We start from the raw sequence: 23,249 nt of genomic DNA on the forward strand, positions 1-23,249 counted from the left end.
GCAAACCTGGTGGTGGTCATCCTTTAGTAAGCAGGCACAGTTGATCATAGGAAGGTGAGAATTGTGTGCTGTGGGATGGTCTGTATGTCAAATGTGTTGCTGATTGGTCAATAAATAAATCACTGATTGGCCAGTGGCCAGGCTGGAAGTATAGACGGGACAAGGAGGAGAATAAAGCTGGGAAGTAGAAGGCTGAGTCAGAGAGACACTGCCAGCCGCCATGATGACACACAGCATGTGAAGATGCCGGTAAGCCACGAGCCATGTGTCAAGGTATAGATTTATAGAAATGGATTAATTTAAGCTGTAAGAACAGTTAGCAAGAAGCCTGGTACGGTCATACAGTTTGTAACCAATATAAGTCTCTGTGTTTACTTGGTTGGGTCTGAGCAGCTGTGGGACTGGCAGGTAAGAGAGATTTGCCCTGACTGTGGGCCAGGCAGGAAAACTCTAGCTACAATTGTGTGCCTCAAGACAGTGCTGAGCAACAACAATTAAATAAAAGGATGCTTAATAGAAACTGTGTATAAGATAATGTGATAAATTCACATTTCTTAGGCACAATCTGTTAAACTAAACCTTAGAGAAGACACAAGACAGTCTTTATATAATACATGGCATCAGTAATATAGCCATGCTCTTGGATTTTAATACAAGTATGTAGTCGATACTAAGAAACAGCAAATAGATAACAAAATATCATGAAATTGGTGTTTGCAGCATCCTGTACAACACAACTAAGAAATTCCTCCTAAAAGTATGATGACCCACCAGGCGGTGGTGGCACACGCCTTTAATCCCAGCACTTGAGTTCGAAGCAAGCCTGCTCTATAGAGTGAGTTCCAGGAAAAGCACAAAACTACACAGAGAAACAATGTCTCGAAAAACAAAACAAAAAAAAATATATATGATGACCCAGCTTACTATAGAGAGATCTTTACACAGATGGTCTCTTTATCCTCTCTGTGGATGAGCAACCCATTCACTGTTTTTACTACAGACATATGACCATACATAAAAGGTGAATAAATATTTCCAACCTAGCATCCAAATCTCTAACAGCCCTGGTTAACATACTATTTATCTTTGGGATATTTTAGAGGCAACCGTCCCTTAGCCAAATTCTACTTTGTGTGAATTACTATTTCCTAAGCATTGGTAAATCCTTTATATCACCAATTGCAGTTTAGTAGTGGAGTGTTACCCAGTACATGAGATGCCATTTACAACCTCCACAAATTAACTCTAAATGGATCTTACACCTAAATGTCAAATGAAAAATGTAGAACTTCAAGAAGATATTTGAGGGCTGGAGAGATGGCTCAGAGGTTAAAAGCACTGGCTGCTCTTCCAGAGATCCTGAGCTCAATTCCCAGCAACTACATGGTGGCTCACAATCATCTGTAATGAGATCTTGTGCCCTCTTCTGGCATGCATATATGCATGCAGGCAAAACACTGTATATATAATAAATAAATTTAAAAAAAGAGGCATTGATAAGAAAGAAAGAAGGAAAGAAAAGAAAGAAAAAAAGAAAGAAGATACTTAAAACTAGGTCTCTCTGAGTTTGGCAACCGGCATGAGCTTTGAGAGGTTTCTTTAAGAACCTGATGTATAGAGCAAAAACTGAGCTCCATCTCCAATACTAGGAATATGCTTGGAAGAGCTGGTGATAATGTGGGCAAGGGCCTTTTGAAAGGGTTTCTTCAGATCCTCAGAACCCAACACTTTCCACACAAGGGTCTGTGGTTATCAGTCCCAACACTAATGTGGATTTTGTTTATAATGTTCTTCAGTTACCCCATGTTCCTCTTGTGCAACGTTGTCTGATCAGCTTCCTTCTGAATTTTGTACACTTCCTTTTAAAACTGAATCCATTGATTTACACTACAAGAGACTTGCTGTTGAATTTGGCACAAATCTCCAGGCAATCTGGAATAGGTCTGTCCTTAGATTGGAAGCCAGGGCTGGGAACCACTGTGCTTTGTCCCTTCTGTTCACCTGGTCCTGTCACTCAGACCTCACTAGCCAATCAGAGCCTCCAAAAGACCCGCCAGTCAGATGGGTGGGTTCTTCCGGGAGCCAGGCTCCTGGCTCAGCTCTTCTCCAGAGGAAGTCGGAAGTTGCCAGGAGTTCTGTGCCTTGGCCTCCGCTGTGAAGAGAGCAAGTCAGCTCAGCAGCACCATGGTGAGTGAGGGGTTGCTCTCCAAATATGAGGAGAAGCAGTGAGCCAAGATGAGTGAGGGGCTGCTGTCCCCATGCAGGGAGGAGTGGCTGGTCTTGGTGAGTGGGGTGCCGCTTTCTGCAGACTAGGTGGAGCTGCCGACTGAGGCTGAGGAGCTGGTTTGGTGGGTCCTCCCTTAGCTGGGTGGGAGCCAGGCACAGAGTTCAGCTGGGCAGTGGTGGCGCACGCCTTTAATCCCAGCACTCGGGAGGCAGAGCCAGGCGGATCTCTGTGAGTTCCAGGCCAGCCTGGGCTACAGCGTGAGATCCAGGTCAGGCACCAAAACAACACAGAGAAACCCTGTCTCGAAAAAACTAAGACAGAGTTCATCGTTTTCCTGCCTGGTCCAGCCTGGTCCTATGTGGTCCTTGCAAGTCCCTGGGCTGAATTGGCATCCTCTGAATAACTTCACTCCCAGGGCTGTATCTTCACAGAGCATTGGGAGCAGATCTGTGCTTAAAACTCTCTTTGTTGTTAACATCACTGTGAAATTCTGGTGCCTGTGTTGCTTATATTGCATGTGGAGAAACATCACCAGATTTGCCAAACTCAGAGAATACTGGTCTCTCTAATACCTTCCAAAAGTTCTGAACTTTTATTTCTTAACTATTAGGCTTAGGATTCATCTGGAGTTAATGTTGTGGATCTTGTGAATGGTATCTCCTGTGTAGAGTAGCATTCCACGGCTAAACTGTGATGTAGAAGGGTAGAATTGATGGTAGTAGAATTGATGGTATAAGGATTTACCAGTTCTTAGGAGACATTAAGTCACACAAAGTAGAATGTAGGTAAGGGAGGACTGGATCCCAAATACCCCAAAGATAAGTAGTATGCTGACCATGCCTGTTAGAAATTAGTGTGATAAGATGTAAATGTTTGTTCACTGGGATTAATCATCTGTTAAGCTACACTCTGGTAACAAATGAACAACCCTGTTTTACAACTAGCCAAAAGGCCCACCTCCCCATCTAAGGGCTCTAACATGCTGCTCAAGGGGCCATTACAGGGTCACAACCAACATTAAATCCCCGTGTGCCATGAAGATATAATAATTAATTCTACAACAGCTGCATCTCCAGCCTTTTAAAAAGGAGTTTTGAGTCAAGGACTTCCATATTGACAGAGGTGAACTTGGACCCTGTCGGCAGCCTCATAGGACATAGCCCCTGACTAACAATCCTAAATTCTTGGATTACAGGCCAGCAATACCACAGAGCTCTAAAATACAAGTTTGAGTCATATAGTGGGCTGTCCATATCAGTAATAGAAAAAGGATTTGTGTGTGCAGCATGGCTTCTCCCTTCTGACCAGAAGAATAGGAACAGTGTACTTTGTACACTTCAGGGGGAAACAAACTAGTCAATACCTAGCTCAGAGAGTGATGTTTAAGGCAGTGAGCTGCAGGGGTCTCCTGTACAGAGGACTCATGGGGCATGGTGAGTGACTTTCTCTGTAATTTCCCTGCATGTATTAATTCCTTCCATGTGAATGAAGACAGACAGAATTGGTTGGTGTACGGTTTAGGGAGAATAGCTTGAACTACTGGTAGAAAGGAGGTGATGGGCATCATCCTTCAGCAATACATGATTAGAATGTATTCAACTTTCTGCTACTCCCAACCACCAAGGTGTGATTCTGTGAAATTCAGTTCCAGGGCACAAATGCTACAGAGGAATCTCAGGGTTACGTGATATTGGGCAGGTGAATAGGGCAGATGCCACACATCTAGTGACATAATCTATGTGTCAGGAAGCAGACATTATGTTAAATTATTGTTCAACATTGTTTTGTGATTGGGAATCACTGGGGCTGGGTTTGCCCGAAACCACAGCATCTTGAGGGCTGTGGAGCCATAGCAGACTCTGGAGGAGATCAGCGCCATCTGCAGAGTGGGCTCTGGAGGAGGTCAGCGCCGTCTGCAGAGTGGGCTCTGGAGGAGGTCAGCGCCGTCTACAGAGTGGGCTCTGGAGGAGATCAGCGCCGTCTGCAGAGTGGGCTCTGGAGCTTGGGGCCTATCTGGAAGAAATCTCCATAGCTGGAAGGTCAGAAAGTTAACAGTTTAAGGGTCACTTTGAGTTAATCTATTGGAGTTGTGAAATCAGTGTTCATTTAATATCTGTACACATAGAATCGTAGGTAGCTGGGTGATACTGGTCAAGAGCACACTTTTTCTTAGCTGAGTTTCCTTTGGTCTTTTGAATAAAAGTTAGTACTGTTTTCCTGCTTTTGTTCTTAGCATTTTCTCTCCATCCTCTTTATTCTTTCACAAATATTGTACATTCTATTGATGGCTGAAGTTTGTGGTAAGTACAGAAGTCACAATTTGTCAATATGTGTACTGTTTTTTCGTAATCCTATTGAGCTTTCTGAGAGTTACCACTTTGCATGTGGCTTTGGAATCAGGTATCCTATTATAAACTGTTGGAAATTTTCTTTGGGTTATATTGAATTCATGCTGCAAATTTACATACTATTATCTTAATATTGATGCATCATATTCCCAAAGATCATTTATTAACTTTTGTATTTATTCATGTTTTGTTGTTCTTGTTGTTAATGTGTGAAAGACTTTTAGTTTATTAGTTAAAAGGTACTATGGGGCTTGGCCAGGGACTCAACACATATTCTTCTTGGGGATGATGTGAGTTCATATCATAACACCCAAGTTGGGAGGTTCATAAGCATCTGCTGCTCCAGATCCAAGGGGTCTGACATTCTCTTCTCTGGTGTGTCACCTGTACATGATTGGAAGATATTCTTTCTTTCACATATAAGCATACATATAAACATGGGGATAAACTTGTTTTCAAAAGTTCTTGTGACTTATAAAGCAATTAGAGCAAAACAACTTACTTGAAGTGTATAATAGAAATCATACACTGTTTATTTAAAAGTCTGTTACCTTGCATTTGGTTTGGATAAGTTTGCATTTCCTCGCTGATTCAGACTTACATCTAATCATCAATCAAAGGAACTAAATTGGTGTCTCCCTGCAAATATCCTTTTCTTTATCATAAGACAATGAGATCTTCTTAGTAGTCAAAACTGTTTCCAAAAGTTAAAATATCAGAAGGTTTCAAGCAAATCTCTCCAATTTTGGTGGAACAGCCCTCCTCACCTAACCCATTTTTCTATTATTAGTAAAGGAGAGAACTGGGATGCACAGGAGGAGTGATGGGCTGTGATTTCTTGGAGTTTGACTTTGGTATAATCTTGTAGGTCTTGTTAAAGGACTATGATATATATTTGTAAATATGTCTTTGTGTCTTATTTTTTTTCTAGTGGTTCCATCAATGTTGCTTGTTTTACTGCCATCTCTTTATATTGTTGTTTCTCTGGAAAATGATAAACCTTCACCAATTTTGTAGTCAGAAAATTTCTTGTTAGGAGTTCCTTGAGTTTTTGTTGGTTTTGAAAGCTTCTGTGGAGAGACCGTTTTAAATTTCTTTTCTTGATCTTACAGGCTTGCCTGTCCTTAATTCTGGACATATCTGTGTTTTCCCATTGTTGCTACTTCGTGTTATTTTTTTCTGCTTACGTGATTGATGTTGTAAATACTTTGTTTTTGAGTTTCTAAAACCTTCTGATATATTATTGCCTCTTTGTCTTAATTATCTTCAACTGTCAACATGATGTGGCCTAGAGTCATATGAAGGAATATAAATTGAGGGTTTGCTCAATTCAGAATTGCCTGTTACTATGTCTGTGAGAGATTGTGTTGATTGATGATTAATGTGGGAAGGCTCTTCCACTGAGCATGGCAGTATCCCTACGCAAGTATGACTGGGCTGGATAAGAAAGCTAACTGAGCACAAGACAGTGACCAAGCAAGAAAAAAAGCCAGTAATAAAGTTTCTGCATGGATTTTGCCTTCAGTTGCTAGCTTGAGTTTATCCTAAGCTCTCACAATGATGGGTTGAGATACAGCAATATCAGCAAATAAACCTGTTTGTTTATGTTCATTTATAATGCAGATAGTGGAGTTCAAGGTCATAGGATTTCAGCAGGAAATAGACTCCATGAGAAATTTATTTAGCCTGATGTCATAGTGTAATGGCCCCAAATCATTCTTACTTTCTCCATTCCCTGAGAGATTGAGTAAGGCAGAATTAAAAGGTAATGGGCTGATTTCTTAGACAATACATTGATTTTGTTGGATGGTTATTACTGATTACTCATTTAGGTCTCCAGTGAAAACAAACAAGAAAAAAATGAAAAAAGAAATCTGTTTTGTAGAGAAAAGCACTACGGAGATTCTGATGGCAGTCCAATGTTGAAAAAGGCAGGAACTTTTTAGGAGATTGTCAACAATAAAGAGAAGCACTTGATCTACAATAGAAGCCTATAAAGGTGTCCTAAGGGTAAGACACCTCCCATATAAACCTTCAATTTGTTGAAGGAGTAAGCAAAGCAATTCCTAGTCTCAGGAATAAACTTCATACAGAACCTGCTGCAACTTTGGTCCAAGCATTGTAGGATCCATCACAACTTAGAATTTAGGAGCCAAATGGGGGAGTTTGAGGGGATCACCCTTTTTGTCCTTGTTCTCTAAATAAAAAAGATGCAAAATGTAAAGGTCATGGATTCTTTCTCTGTGGTTTCAGTTCAGCACTCTTTAGCATCAGTCAGAAACCCAGTGAGGAGACTCTTGAGAGTCCATTGCATGAAGATGTGAAGATGAAACCTGTGTGTATTTTGAGACCATTTGATATTAAGATGCACAAGCTATGAGACATCTGCCATGGATAACTGAATATAGCAGTGGAAGCAAAGGAGAAAAAATGTATGAAAATTTTCAGGGATAGCGCCAGCTAAGCTCTTTGCAAATGAAGGCCCACATGTCTGAGGCAGAGCTATAGGATTTGCTGTTTGCTCTGCTGAGTTTTCTTTTGCCTTGGTCCAATTTTCCCTCACTGTGTCTACATTCCCCTCTTTTCTTTTTTTAAAATTTATTATTCTTTCATATAATATATCCTCTCATATAATAAAGTTTTCTCTCCCTCTACGCCACCTAGTCCCCATCACTGCTCCCTTCTCCACCAGATCCACTCCTTCATTTCCCTTCAGAAAAGAGCAGGTTTTCCAAGGATATCAACCAAACATGACATAACAACTTACAATAAGACTAGGCACAGACCATCATAATCAAGGCTGAATAAGGCAACCCGGTCAGAGGAAAAGGGTCCCAAGATCAGGCAAAAGATTCAGGAACACTCCCTCATACACACTGTTGGGAGTCCTAAAAAACACCAAGCTACACAACCATAACATATGTGCAGAGGACCTGGCCAGGACCCATAGGGGCTCCATGATTCCTGCTTCAGTGAGCCCCAATGATCCCTGCCAGGTTGATTCTATGGGCTGTGTTCTCCTGGTGTCCTTATTTCAGTTAGGAAAAATTTTGACCATGATTGTTTTTCAAATATTTCCTGGGCCTACAATCTGGGATTCTTTTCCTTCTAGTCCTCTTATTCCTAGGATTGGTCTTTTCATAGTGTTCCAGGATTCCTGGATTTTATGTTTCAGGAATTTTTAGATTTAATATTTTCTTTCACTAACCTATCTATTTCTTCTAACATATATTAAATTCCTGAGATTCTCTCTTCCATCTCTTTTATTCTTTTGGTGAATCTTGCCTCTGTAGTTCCTGTTGCCTTTATTTCCAGAATTCCTTTGGCTTGTGCTTTTTTTTTTTTTATTGCTTTCATTTCCAGTTTCAAATTCTTGAAGCATTCTTCAACTGGTTGTTTTTATTTTCTTGGCTTTCCTTAAGGGATTTATTCATTTCCTATACTATATTGTTTATTCTTTCTCTGATTTCTTTAAGGGATTTATTCGCTTCCTCTTTAAGAACCTCTATCATTTTCATAACATTGGTATTAAGGTCTTTTGCTTGTGCTTAAGCTGTATTGGAATATTCAGAGTCTGCTAGAGTAGGGTAGGTGAGCTCTGGTGGTGACATGTTAACCTGGCTGTTGTTGATTGTGTTCTGAAGCTGATGTCTAGATATCTATCTAGGTTGGTAGTGATTATGGGTCTAGGTGCCTATTTCTCAGTTTGTGTTTGTTGAATGGGTGCTTTGTTCCTTGGTTTATATTTGCTCTCTGATATTCTGCTCTGTGTGGCCTATGGTTGAACAGAGGTTCCCCAACCCCCAAATTGGGGATTAGAAATCTAGTGGCAGGTGTGGCCTCTGTTCTATCAGGGAGTCTCCATCCAAGTTGGGGGCTGAGAGGAGCCAAAGTTGGGAGGAGAAACTGGATTGTGCAGTGGGGCATTTTGAGAGTGGGGAATGTCTGTGGGCAGGTGACCTACATGGACTTCTGGCAGCTGGTGTGTCTTTTGTTCCAGCAGGGCCTATCTGCACAAACTGGGGCCTAGGACATTATGAGGAGGAAAGAAGTGGGGTTGGGTATAGTGTTGGGGAGTCCTGATGGAGTGGAGGAGGTCCGTGTGTGAGCAACCTACCTGGATTTCTGATGGCTGCCATGGCCTCTAGTCCAGCAGAGAGTCTTTACCTGAGTTTTCCTACCTGTTCTTCTGGCTGTTATGTCCTGCACTTAAGCAGAGGATGTCCAGTGAGTTGGAGGCAGGGACATGGCTACGGGGATGGTAGCTGGAGAGTTGGTGGGGAATTGTGTCTATGGGAACTGAAGGAATGGGGAAGTTCCATGGACTGGTGACCTACCTATACTTCTAGCTGGTGTGGCCTACACATGAGCATGAGGTGTCTCTGTATAGGCTGGAGGCTGGAACATAGTCATATTCCTCTCTATCTGGATGATTACATATATTGTGCTATTGTTATGTTGGAAGGTTTAATTTGTTTCTTGATTTTACAAGATGTCACAGTCAAAAGATTGTCTGAGTCTTAGAAGAGACATTGGATATCTGAACAGTGTTGTGGCTGTTACAGGCTATGAGGATTGTTGAAGTTAGACTAAATGCATTTTCATTTCATTGTTATCTTTTTATTTATTCTTATCTCATACAATACATCCTGACCACAACCTCCCTTCTCTCTACTCCAAGTCCACCCTCCCTGCCACCTTCACACTCACCCAGAGCCACTGCTCCTCTGTTTCCTTTCAGGAAAGGGCAGGTCTCTCAGGGATATCAACTGAACACACCATTACAAGGTACAATAAGACTAGCACAAACCCTCATGTTAAGGCTGGATTAAGCAATGCAGTAGGAGGAAAAGGGTCTGAAGAGTAGGCAAAGGGGTCATAGACACTCCCACTCCTACTGTTAGGCCTTGTGTGGTTACCGAAGCTGGCCAACTCAGGTTCTCTTTTCTCAATTACTTGGATTCCTCACTTTTGTCACACTCATAGCTTCTAGGTTTCCGCTGCACTAGGTTTCCACATTGCCCCCTAAAATATCCCCTATTCCAATCTCTCCCAGTATTCTCTCCCTCTGTCCTTACCTTCCTTACCTGATCATTCCTGTTCCTGTCCCCAGTCTGTCCACAAAATCTATTTCCTCTTCCTAGGGAAAGAATCTGTGCCACTGCCCCCCGGCCCCCCAGCTGATCTTGTTACTTAGTCTTTCTGGGTATGTGGATTTTACTGTGATTATTCTTTACTTAACAGCTAATATCTACTATTAAGTGAGTAAATATGTTTTTTTATGTGGCTCTTGGTTGCCTCACTAAGGGTAATAAAGAACTCAATAAACTAGACATCAACAAACCAAATAATCCAATAAAAATGAGGTACAGTTCTAAACAGAGGATTCTCAACAGAGGAATCTAAAATGGCTGAAAAACACTTAAAAATGTTCAAACCCATAGCCATCAAAGATGTGCAAATCAAAAATACTTTGAGACTTCATCTTACACATGTCATAATGGCTAAGATCAATAACACAAGTAACAGCTCATGTTGGCAAGGATGTGGAGTAACTCTTCCATTGCTGGTGGGAGTGCAAACTTGTACAACGTGGAAATCAATACAGTGGTTCCTCAGAAAATTGAGAATTCATCTATCTCAAGACCCAGCTGTACCACTCTTGGGCATATGCTTCTCCATCCTACAATAAGAATACTTGCTCAACTATATTCACAGCCAAAAACTGCAGTGTTTGTGAGCAATTGTTCCTGGTTTTAGTTTTCATAATTTCACAAATTCCCTTGAGAAGGTGTTTGTTATTCTGCCTGGCATGGATATCAGTAATTAGTCAGGGATATATTGAACACATGATCCATGGTCAGCGTCCAGGGTAGATGATTTATTCTAAATGTGTACTTTTTTGCCAACACATTTCAACAATGTTAATGTTAAAATGCTTAGTAGAAGAAAATATTAGAAACATTAAATACCCCTGTGTGTATCCAAAGCATCGTATTCATCTGTCTAGCAGAGGTGTAGTAATGTAGGGTAACCAGAAATTAATTGTATATTTTGCCAAAGACTTGCATGGGGAGGGGGTTCAGGTCCCAAAGATGATGTGTGGAGTTGGTAAAGGTGAGAGAAGAGGAGACTGACAGGATCTGAGAGTGAAATGGATGGCTACCAGCCATGTTTAATTGAAAAAAAGACACACCTTTTATACTCTGTAGTTCCATGGATGATTAAACAGGAGAAAAGGCAGCATGTGAGCTGGGGTGTGCCTTGAAGTCATGGGTTGAGGAAGATAGCCTTGACCTTGACAACAGGCACCAGTCATATGTTAATGAAAGGGACACAAGTTCCTCCTGCCAGAGATAAGGAGAATGACTGTGTTAGCAAGCTGGAACTCTCCTCTAGCTCCCAAGGGAATGGAGAACCTTATCCAAATGCCTGACCTTGGGAAAATGACTTCTTCTGGGGAGCAGACACTATACTACAATTTCTTAGTCTTACTATATGGGCCTGTTCTCCTCATTTTGCTTCCCAAAGGGAAGGTCCTGATGTCTTACTCTTTTCCCATTATACCACACCATTCTAATTTCTCTATATTCATTAAGTGAACTCTTGCCCTTAATTGCCTCAGGCTCTGGTTTTGAATAGTAGGCATTTCATCCTTGGGATCAGGTGTGCCTAGTGAATCTCTAATTTTCCTGTTTTTGGTGCAATTTGGAGGTCACAATGAAATTCCTGGTTCCACAGTGGCAGGAATTTTTTCCAAACAATTATTTTGTTTAGAGAGGCTTCCAGTGTACACATTTTTCCAAAGGGAAAGGCATTAATAGAGAGAATCATTAAAAATAAAAGTAAAATGGTGCTGAAGAAGTGTGGTCTGCAGTGTCAAAATGCTGCAACTTTATCAAGCAGCAGTGGTGGCCATGCCTTCCACACCAGTATTTCACAACATAGTTTGATGTGCTAAGGATATGTACGTCTTATTTGAAGTTCCATGTTTCTTCATAACCCCATTAGCTGTCCATTTGGCACTTCATCATGAAGTACTGCCTTCTAAGGAGATTATCCAGAGATGCCAGAGATGTAATGTCAGTGAGACTTATTAAAACAAATAGGCAAAAAATAATTGATTTCTGATAAGTGTGTGTAATGTGGCTATGGGTTTTTAGGCCATGGCAGATAAATGGAGACCAGAAGACAGCTTTGTGGAGTCTCCTTTTGTCCCTCTTCATATGGTTATCAAGGTCAAGTCCCAGCCTTGCAGAGGCATTGCCCAATTAGCTGTCTCACTGGTGCTCAAATAAGAATAGTTGAAACGTTCCATCAGTACAATATTGTCCTCTTTTGTGATTGAAAACACACTGTCATCTAAGGATAGAGGAAGACGGGACAATTTGAGTAATAGATCCTATTTGCAAATGAAAATAATATACTGCTGTCTCTTGTTTTCTTTTTCCTTTTTTGGCTTGTGTTAGCTTATTCTTAGAACTAAACACTTGTTCATAACACTTTCTTAGAAGCACAAATGAGTGCCGTGGAATTGTCTTAGTGGGTAATGTTGGAAGCTGCTAAACCTAACAACCTGAGTTCAGTCACTGGAAGACTCAAATAACTACTACAGATTTTCCCTTTATTTCTGCATTTGGGCTTTGGCATATGCACACTCCCATACTGGCACATACATAAATTATTTATAAACCCAAATAAGTGTCATTGAGGTCACTTGCAGCCAGACGACTCCCTGAGTTTCATCTCTAGAACTCACATAGTAGATAAGAGACACCTATAAGTTGTCCACTCACTGCCCCATACACACAATGGCAAAGTTCTGTATGCACAAACATAGTTCAGACATTTTTAAATGGATGAAATTAACAAAACATATATCCCAGTTATTGAGAGTATATGAAAATGATTTGCCAGTTTACATTATTATTACAGAATTTCAAGAGGTAGTACTGTTCATGAAAACATTGATGGTTTCTTTTAAAATCTTATTGTATCCTTTAATTCTCTCATTCAAAGTTAGATCACCTATCTGAGCTGGGCTTAGAGGTGCACGCACACCTGTAACACCAGCACTTGGGAGACAGTGGCAGGCTGATCTCTCTGAGTTTGAAGTCAGCTTGGTTCACATAGTGAGTTCCAGGGCAGCCATGGCTATGTAGAGGTATCCTGTCTAAAAAAAAATTCCAAAAAAGACATATCTCAAATTATGGATCTTTTCATTATATAATGTGACTGGACCCTGACTGGTTTCAGCCAATGGGGTTTGTTTTCTTTTGTTATCTTTACTCACATGAAGAGAATTGTGTTAACAATGAAAATAAAAAGCATAGTGGAGAGACCATTCAGAGAGGCTAGAAAGCCATTGAATCCTTTGACAACCATCTAGAGGGAACTTTCATCACCTTCAAGTGATAGGAGCCAGAAAGAGTAATTGTGCACCTTCATCTACACTTTAATGACATATTTGGAAGATAGAGAGTACACTGAATATGCATGCTCCTCTTGGGTACCCAACTGTTCCTAACCCCCATCAGATGGCTCAGAACTACATGTATTTCCAGGTCCAAGAGAGCTAATGCATTCCTCTGGCCTCCTATGGTACCAGACATACCAATGGTGAAAAGATATATATGTGATTCCATACTTTAAAAAAGGTTTTCTTCATGTATACATTATTTTCAAAATGTATAAAATTTAATTTAGGTGTAAAAGTTTTGCCAGTGTATATATTAAATACATGCCAGGTAACAGTGGATGTCACAAGGGAGTGTCTGATCCCCAGTGCCATTTAGTTACAGATAATTGTGAGTTGTCGTCTTCATGCTAAGAATCAAAGTCAGACCCTGCGGATGAGTAGCCAGTGCTCTCTGGTGTTGAACAATCTATTCAGCCCCATGAACATGTCATTATAGCAATAAGGTGTGATGGATGAACCTGATTTCATCTTTACCTCAGCCCTGATCACCCAAAAGAAATACAAGATTGACAGCATCCAAACCTAACTTAGACATGATTCTTAAAGAAGTTCCCAAGCCCAAATCTCCAGAAAATGAGGGAAGAGTACAAAAAATGATCATGAGAGACACTGATAAGTCTTTAAAGTGTCTGATGGCTTGACCAAAGCCAGAAGACTGAGTTATCTCCAATGCCAAAAAATGAGCAGCAGTGTAAGCCTGCAAGGACAATTGTCAGGTGGACCCATGCTGGAGTAATAATTCCTGTAAGGAGAGAAGAGGAAATAGCAGGCATGAAGACTGACTTGTCTGAATGGGATGGTATTCTGCTTTCTTGATGCTTGTAAAACTTTCAGTTAGGAGCCCTGAATGGTGGTGACTCCAAATAACATCTGGGTTGTCAGGAAATCCTGAGACAAACAGAAGTCCCTCTAAGGCTGGGACAATCAGACCTTTTCAAAGAGTTACATAGTATGGAGGAATTATAAGGAAGGGAATTTTGGGTGAAAGGCCAGGATCAAATGACCAGAGAGGAATGCTTGGGGTTTACCTGAGGAGAAGCTGGCTTCTATTGTGCTCTCTGTATCCACTCAGCTGTGGTAAATCAGTGCACTCCAGGTCTTGCACTCTTTCCTGTTTTTGAAAACAACATGTAGCTGTCAGTGACAATTTCCTGCAGGCCCCAACTTTGTGATCCTCACTTGGGCCTTAAAGCTCCTCAGTCCCCACCCTGTCAGTCCCTGTAACCTAAATTCCTGGTAGGAATAAAGATATTATAAGGAGTTATCTCTTTCTTTGGCTAACAACTAGTGAAGCAGTAGACCCCATGAAATTCTAATTTCCCTGGGAATCTCGTTGTGGGAAAAGACTGAATCCTCTAGATGAGAATGTTATACTGAAGAAACATTTCATCCTTATTTGACCACCTTGTAGGAAAGACAGAAGCTGAGAATGCAGAGGAGATGGGAAAAATTCATTATATGGCTTCACCAGATTACTTACTTTTCATATCGTTTTCCTTCTATCTAAACCTGTTAGGATCTCAATGATAGATTAGTTACCATATATTTTCTTAATTGTTACAAATTAGTCAAATTGAATAAATACCATGTTTAAATTTTTCATTAATAATTTGCTTTTTTCCCTTTTCTATTTTCTTTTCTCCTTTTTTTAAAATAAAATAATATTACTATGACTCCCTGGCTGGCCTGGAACTCACAGTACAGACTAGGCTGTTCTAGGACATCAGAGAGATCTGTCCACCTTGCCTCCAGAGTGCCTGCATTATAGGTGTGCATGTCACTCGCTAGATGACTTGGTTCACTTAATTGGCTTACTGAGGATGAGTGGCTGAGCCTGCCTATTTAGGGTAGCCAGGGCACAGGTTCTGGTCCTAACTCTAGTAACAGATGAAGGTTCCCATCAAATGCAGCTTTCCTGCCTTAATGTTCCGTGTCTTCCAGCTATGAGCAATTTTTTTTTAATCATTGAGTCTGTTATAACTCATCAAAGGACCTAGGAAAAGTTTTGTCCTTATTCTGCAGATGGTGAAACCAGGCTCACAGGGATAAGTAGTTTTTGAATATAGTTAAGTGTACTTACTGCTCATGTTACTCATCTGTCATTCTAATGCCTCACTAAATGCAGTTGAAGCCACCTAACCCAGGCATGGTGGCACAGGCCTGTAATCATGTTACTTAGAATGTGGAGGTAGGTATTTCAGGATTTCAAAGTCATGCAAAATGATAATCATCAATGGTGTATGGTGAGAGGACCACAGAACCAAGGAAGACTGTGATTTGCTCAGGAAAAGGTCCATACTCTTCCCTGCAGCCCCAGAAATTCAGAGCCATGGCACCAGCAATTGTTAGCTGAGGTATTTACCACCCTAAGTTTTCTATTCTTGATAATGTTTTCTATTCTTGATAATGTTTCCTGTCCAAGGCAGCCTAGATCACTTTGGGGTCATACTTCTGTTGCTCATTAAAGAGTAGAGTTCTGCAGGTGGGAGAATTAACCTCAGCAGGGATGAGATCCCTTATTGCATATCCAGTACAATGTGTTCAGTCCTGAAACCCTATAAACACAACCAACATAAATGGACTCAGCAGTTTTTATTTATATATTTGTGCATATGTATTCACACATGCTTAACAAGGAGGATATTAGAAGGGAAGAGTTTTGGAAGGGATGGAGAGAGGACAAGGAAGGGGGAAACTGAGGAAGGAAGGAATTTTGAATAAAGAAGCTGCGTAGAGTGATAGCTTAGCAGTTAAGAGCACTGGGTGTTGTTACAGAGGACACAGGTTCCATTCCCAGAAACCACTGTTAGCTAGCCATCTCCTGTAACTCCACTTCCATGCAATCTGATACCCTCTTCTGGCCCCTTCAGATACTGAGCACAGATGCCTGGAAGCAAACACCCATATACATAGAATAAAATAAAGCTTAAAATAGAATTCTGTACAGTGATGTCACAGCCCTTAGGCAGACAGCAGGTATGGCTAAAGTGAACTCTTTCCAGTCCTGCATGGAAGCAACTGTCTGCTTCCTTTGAGGCAGAATGATCAGAGGGAAAATGCAGCCTTACGCTGAGGTTAATATAGCTCACCTTAGAACAGCATCCACAGTGCTGATATGTGACTTTTCCTTGATGTATTTTGTACCTGTGTTCTCTGCCCTTTGTATGTGTGAGAATGAAAGGTATGATATATCTTTTAAATGTATTGATACATCTTTTAACTGTAGATCATGATATCTGATCTAAAAGATAGATTTTCTCTGTAAATCTTCATCGGTCAAAGTGGCTAGACTTGTAGTCTCCTGTCCCTATTTAAATTGTTCACAGTGTAACCTGGGTTCTGCTACTAAAAGAGATGTAACAATGATACCATATATGGAAAGCAAATTCTGTTCTAGGCCAACTCCTCTTTGAGCATTAGCCAAAGTTTGATTCTGCTGTTATTAAACAGATTTTTGTTTATTAGTCATTTAAGTGTGTGGAGTAAATTCTCTGTGGGAGAGCATTTGAATTCTAGAACAGCTGTACATCCTGCCATTCAGAAAATGTTTCTGATACAAGCTCTCCTATGTTGACTCAGGTGGCTTTTATTCTAGCCTACTGCTCTCCAGGGCAATGAATGACCTTACTTTCCTCTTGATTAAACCAACTAAATTCTTAAATTAAACCAGCTGTTCCACCACTGAGGTTTAAAATTACTTTTGTGAGTCCTGTGGTCAACTATTCATTACAGTCACAGGAAAAAAAATTGTGTGTGGAGCATGGCTTCTACCTTCAGACCAGAATAGGACAAATAGTTTATTGTATATACTGCATGGAATAAATAATGTAAGTCAATCCATTGCTGGAGTTACAGTTATGGAAGATGACCTGATTGTGGCAGGGTTAATGATTTTTTAATTTCCCTTCAGATATTAATCATGTCATGGGAATGAAGGCAGACCAGACTGGTAGATGTACAATTGGTAGGTTAATGAACATTAAGTTTCCAGGCAGGTGGCTCTCATCTGCAGATCTGTCAGGGTTGAGACAAGTCATTGGCTGCAGCTGTGTGTGTCGGGTTATAGAGCTCAGCAGCTAACGTTTCACATAGGGGCAAAGTCAAAGAGTATTTTATTAATGCAGTTTGCTCTACCAGAGTATGTCAATTATTGGTTTCACTTTTCAAAATTTTCTTCAAGTGCATCACTGTCTAATCTCTTATTTGTTTTATTCTCTGGTGTTTCCCAGTTATTGAAAATTTCTTTCCGTTTTTCTCAGATGCTGTTGGTTACTTATTTCTGTTTAGAGAAGTTTCTCCTGTGGCTCTGGCTTGCCTCACACTTTGTAATTGGGAATTACAAATATATACAATATATACAAGTGAATATACTTGTGAATGAGAATCCTCCAATCTCTCTAGCTTTTATTGGGAATGTTTAAATGAAGAGGGACTCATGCAATAATTATGTTCACTGACCAACTTTAAAGCAGGTATAGTCACAGCACAGAAAGGGATGGGCAAGAAAGAATTGAAAGCTTTCCTGTTGTGACAGTAGTTGACATTAGCAATAAGTACTGAATTTATCAATCTTAGAAGACGCATAAGTGTCCTGAGTGCCCACAGACTGGGCAATCAAGAATCTTGGTAAAGAAGTGAACTTTCATGAAACCAAATTAGTGTACTTACTCAATCAAAATAGAAGATCTGGATAAATTGTGGCCCTGCCTAACAGGACTGTTATTTTCCATGTTTAAGATTTGTACAGCCTGAAAGAAATGGTGTGATTATTCTTTAGTGTGTTCTAATAGGAGTCACTAGTCTCTTGAGCACATGGGTCATAAATTTTGTTTCAACTTTTAACATAATTTTTGGGGATTATAATTGCATCACTTCCACCTTCTCTTTCCTGCCTCCAAATCCAAGTGCGTCAGTCATTCCAGGCTGGGCCTTGACTGGTCACTGACAAAGAAAAAGAGACGGGGAATGAATGTGCTATGCAGCCCTGGCTTTTGGTGGCGAGTGACTGTGCAGAAGCTCTTGTGTGAGAACGTGCATTTGTTGTCCACGCATTACAAGCCGGTTACAGTACAGTAAGTGAGGGGTTGGAAGAAGCCTTAAAATTTTTCAGTTTTGTCTACATTTGGTGTTACCAATATGCAATCAGTTAATCACTTGTAGGTGATCTATAAATGTCCCAAGTTGCTGTTTCTTGGGCTCCATAGATCAGGTTCTTTAACCAGGATATTTATATGTCCCTATTGAAATGTTAGGTCTGTACCCAGGACAGAGATTCTATTCTCTTGACCAAGGGCCTTTTTCTCTAACAGGCCTTCTTTCCTTCATTTAACTGTCCTCCTTCTTAGCCCTTAGGATCACTTAGCAGCATAGATCAGAACTCCCAAACCCTTGGAACTCCTCAGAGTCCCAGTGACACTTCTGGCTTTTAGTCAAGAAAACTAATTAATTTTCTTTGGGGTCTTTTTACCCTAAACTGACTAGTTGAATTCTACCTCCTGTTCTTATCCCATCTCCCTCTGCTTAGGTAACACTAACTGACATTATGGGATTGGAGCAATGATTGATCTGGCTTATTCCAGTTGAATTTGGGTTACCAGGTGGCTGTATTGGGATACCCTTCCATTGGTCCTCTTGTAAAGTCCAAACTCTCAGATGTACACAGGAAAGGAATTCCTTTACTGGTAATCCAGAAAGAATTAAACTTTCCAAAGTCTATAAGACATTCTTTTTTTAAAATTTATTTATTCTATTATCAGCTTGATACAGTACAAATTCTTATCTTTTTTTTTTTTTTTTTTTTTTTGGTTTTTCGAGACAGGGTTTCTCTGTGTAGCTTTGCGCCTTTCCTGGAACTCGCTTTGGAGACCAGGCTGGCCTCAAACTCACAGAGATCCGCCTGGCTCTGCCTCCCAAGTGCTGGGATTAAAGGCGTGCGCCGCCACCACCCGGCTCAAATTCTTATCTTAATAGTGAAATGTTTCACTGAGGCTTGCCCAGTGATTGAGTAATACCAAAACCTATTATAAGCCACAGTCATCCTAGGGTCCCCCCTGCTATGTAGCCTCCCTGGTTCTATGGGTTGCAGTCTGATTGTTCTTTGCTTTATATCTAGAATCTACTTATGAGTGAGTACATACCATGTTTGTCCTTCTGGGTTTGGGGTACCTTACTCAGGATGATATTTTCTAGTTCCATCCATTTGCCTGCAAATTTTATGCTGTCATTGTTTTTCTCTGCTGAGTAGTACTCCATTGTGTATATGTACCACATTTTCTTAATCCATTCTTCAGTTGACAGGCATCTAGGTTGTTTCCAGGTTCTGACTATTACGAATAGTGCTGCTATGAACATAGTTGAGCATGTATCTTTGTGGTATGATTGAGCATTCCTTGGGTATATGCCCAAGAGTGGTATGGCTGGGTCTTGAGGTAGATTGATTCCCAATTTTCTGAGAAACCACGATACTGATTTCCACAGTGGTTGTATAAGTTTGCACTCCCACCAACAGTGAAAGAGTGTTCCCTTTGCTCCACATCCTCTCCAACATAGACTGTCATTAGTGTTTTTGACATAAGACATTCTTGATGGGATCACAGTAGCCCCCATCTGTTAGATGTTGCCCTTTGACCTCTAGTGTTGGTCTCCAGAGTGATGAAGCCACTATCAGCTTTCATACCCCTTCATAGCTGTTTCATCAGCCAAAAGTCAGCATGATGGCTCTTCCCATTTGGCTTCTGTATAGGGAAAGAAAAAGTATTTGGCGTCATTTGGAACCAAAGTCTGATGTCTCACATCTGTGCAACATCATTTTATGAAGAAAATATAAGTGATATTGGTTATCTAAATAGCACCTCAAGTAGACTTACATCTAATGTCTGTGGAGTGTGATCCCTTGGGTTGTTACCAATTTTCTTAGTCTTTAGTTAAACTTTCTGTGACCTACTATCTCCTAAGCATTGGTAAATCCTTTATATCACCAGTTCTATTCTTGTACATCACAGTGTAGTAGTGAAGTGCTACCCAACACAGGAGATGCTATTTGCAACCTCCACAAATTAGCTCCAAATGGATCGATAACCTAATTATCAAATGCAAAGTATAGAACTTCTAGAAGATACTTGAGAAATTAGGCCTTTGAGTTTTGCAATGTGCCTAGGCCTTGGGTGATTTCTCTAAGGCACTGATGTATAGATAAGAAACAGAGCTCCTCCTCTAAATCCAGGAATATGCTTGGGAGAGGTGGAGGGCTAGGACCTTTGGGGAGTGGTTAATGTGTTATAAATGTAAATGAATTAACTAAGGCAAGCTGTTGTATTGTTAGGGGATCAGTTAGAAATTTTGAAGGAGCAGATAAAATTAAAATGTGATTGGAATATTTCTTGTTATTGTATCACACCCTTAAGATTTAATGAAACAAGTATGATTGAGATAAGGTTAGGATGCATTTGTTGAGTCACCTTAAGTAACTTTTGCAAAAAAGTTACCTGATACGACAAGATAGATATTATGGAAAATCTAGCAGATATTATAGCCTCATTCAATCCTCCAAATCACTTTAATAGACTTCTTATCCTAGCAGGTGTTGCCGTTGTTCTTACAATAGTAACTTTATTGGCTTTAAAATATGTTTTGTTATACTTGTGTAAGATTGTAAGACAAATAGATAGAAAGAAGGCTATATTTGCTGTAAGGCTGCATAACCTACAAGATAGTTGAATTTTTTTAAATAAAAGGGGGGATGTGTGGCAGCATTCCTGCTGAGCTGTACCTGGCCTGGCTCCAGAGTAGCACCTAGCCCTAATCCATCTTTTGGTTAGCAGACACCTTTTGTTTCTCTTGTTGTCCTATGTGAATCTTGTCTCAGAGTTTCCCAAGGATACAAAGGCCTATGTGAAACTTGGTTCAGGAAATCCGGAAAACCATGGTACCTGACAAATTGAGGAATTTGCACTTGGCATTGTATTGTTGGAAGCCTTTTTCAGGTTGTTTTGAGCATATGGAAATTAACTGGCTGAACAGTAATAGAGAGAAATAAAATTCATTTCCTTTAAATGAATTACTGCTCTAATACCTATTTGTTTCTATTTTTCAATATTTTCCAGTCATCAAGAATTTCATTCTATTTTTCATTAAGTGCAAGTTAATTAATAAATTAGCTAATTAATGTCAGCTGAGGTTAGTAAGCTGGGGGGTGTGGGTCATGGGAATCTATGGAATGAAGACTCAGAGGCATCTTAAGAATGAATCTTAGTCTTTCATGTCTGCAGGGGGTCCAGCCTCAAAGGACTGAAACACTATCCCTTCACCTTAGGCAGCTATTCATTGTCTTGGGCTGTTTAAATCTGAGTCACCTTGCAAAATCTGAAACAAATTAGTTAATTCTTGAGCAGACAATCCAATAGTAGGCCACAACCAGTTAATATCACCCAATAATTTTTGAAAATCATTAAGCGTATGTAGTTGGTCCCTCCTAATCTGTACCTTCTGCAGCTGAATTCTCGGTTTACTTAAATTTATAGTCTAAATAGCTAAAAGAATCTCCTCTGTATTTTTTCAGGAGAAATTTGTAATCCCCAACGGGGTAAATTTTTCTGTATTACATTGAACATTTTTTTCTAAGGTATCTGTATCAGAAGCAGCCAATAAAATATCATCCATATAATAATTGGATCCATAAATAAATTGTTTATGAGTTATTTCCAGTGGTTGATTTACAAAATATTGACATAAAGTTAGGCTACTGGTAGTGGCCCCTACTCTAAATTTGGATAGCCAAATCTTGTCCTATTTTGTCTTTGTACAACCTGAATAGCCTGTGACCTATCCTTATAATTTTTTTCAATGCTCTTTCCAGGAATATATCCCAATTTAAACATCAATTTATTAGTTGTTTTTGAAATTGTAGGAATATTAATTTGAGATTCCCCATTGTTGTAACAAATATCTTTCCCATAAATTTATGGCTATATCAGCCATATAAAGCTTTAACATTTTATCTGTTCTATAGGCTCTATACATATAATCCATTTTATATTTTGTCTTACTTGAGATAAGGTTTAAATGTCTACAAATTGAGTGGAAACTTCTTGTAAGGGCCTGTTGGGATTGCAGGATACTTGTGAAATAATAGATACATCCAGCATCAGAATCCAATAATCCTTTAACCTTAATTTTAATTAATTTTATTTTTAATTTAGGCTTTTTATCATTGATAACTGTTTGCCAGAACACCTTTTCTCCTGTACATTCAAAGCCTCCAGTTCTACATATAGGTGCCATTTTGTATTTAAGATATGGAAGCAATAATAATCGAGCAATTTTATCATCAGTTTTTATTTTTATGGTCCTTTTTACATATGCCATCTATAAAAGCATTAAATATAATCTTTAAGATTTTAAGAGGTAACTTTAGACAATAAAACCTTAAAAAGAGGATCTTTTTATAGATTCTAAGCAACATATTAATGCAAACCGTCAATTATTAACAATGTGGATTAAACAATTTACCTGTATTTTATTTACTGGAAAAAAATTTTGTAATCTCTTTATTAGTAACATATTATTTGTTATGAGTTTTTATCCTAGCAATCACATTATTTAATAAGCTAACAACCTGACCTGTTTCATGTGTTACATTTCTATAGATTTAACCAAGAATTTCTAGAAAGCAACTTAAAGAACAGAGCCAAATTTTCAGTAATGAGCAACAGACAAGTGCATACCTAATATATAGTTCAAAATTATGAATCCTGTTCCTTTAGTTTATCTACCATGAAAATCAAGCATTGATCCAAACATTTAATAGACAATCAAAACAAAAGAACATCCTCTATACACTGATTGATTAATATCTCTGGAAGTTCAAACAGCATTGACTTAGCATTCCATGTCCTGACCAAAACCGTTCTTCACCAGAAGTTGGGCCCATTTAGACTTCCTCTTTCTCCCTTGAGGAACTATTAATAATGAGTTATTCCCACCATTAGGGAAAAACACAGAACATTTTCCACAAAGGGATCTTTAATAGTGAATTATTCCACTCTGAGGGAAAAATAAAAAACATTTAAACCAAAGTTAAGCAAACCAACAACACAATTCTGAACTCTGGGCTTGTTTACTTGTTCAGCCAGCAGCAGTGAGCCCCACCTGTTGATTCTTTGTAATTCAGATGCTGCAGCTCTGTGGTGGCAGGCAG

General features: G+C 39.7%; 1 protein-coding gene across 1 annotated transcript in view; it reads left to right on the forward strand.

The window, feature by feature from the left end:
• Window positions 1-2,061: 2,061 nt before the first annotated feature.
• The window catches only part of LOC131900453 (zinc finger protein 844-like), a 42,965-nt gene continuing 21,777 nt past the window's right edge, over window positions 2,062-23,249 (forward strand). Inside the window, exon 1 of the mRNA XM_059251662.1 lies at window positions 2,062-2,187. Within this exon, the coding sequence (XP_059107645.1) occupies window positions 2,062-2,187 (126 nt within the window). The remainder of the gene's footprint in view (window positions 2,188-23,249) is intronic.

Source organism: Peromyscus eremicus, unplaced genomic scaffold, assembly GCF_949786415.1.
Source record: "Peromyscus eremicus unplaced genomic scaffold, PerEre_H2_v1 PerEre#2#chr22_unloc_1, whole genome shotgun sequence".
In the NCBI taxonomy this organism is placed as follows: domain Eukaryota; kingdom Metazoa; phylum Chordata; class Mammalia; order Rodentia; family Cricetidae; genus Peromyscus; species Peromyscus eremicus.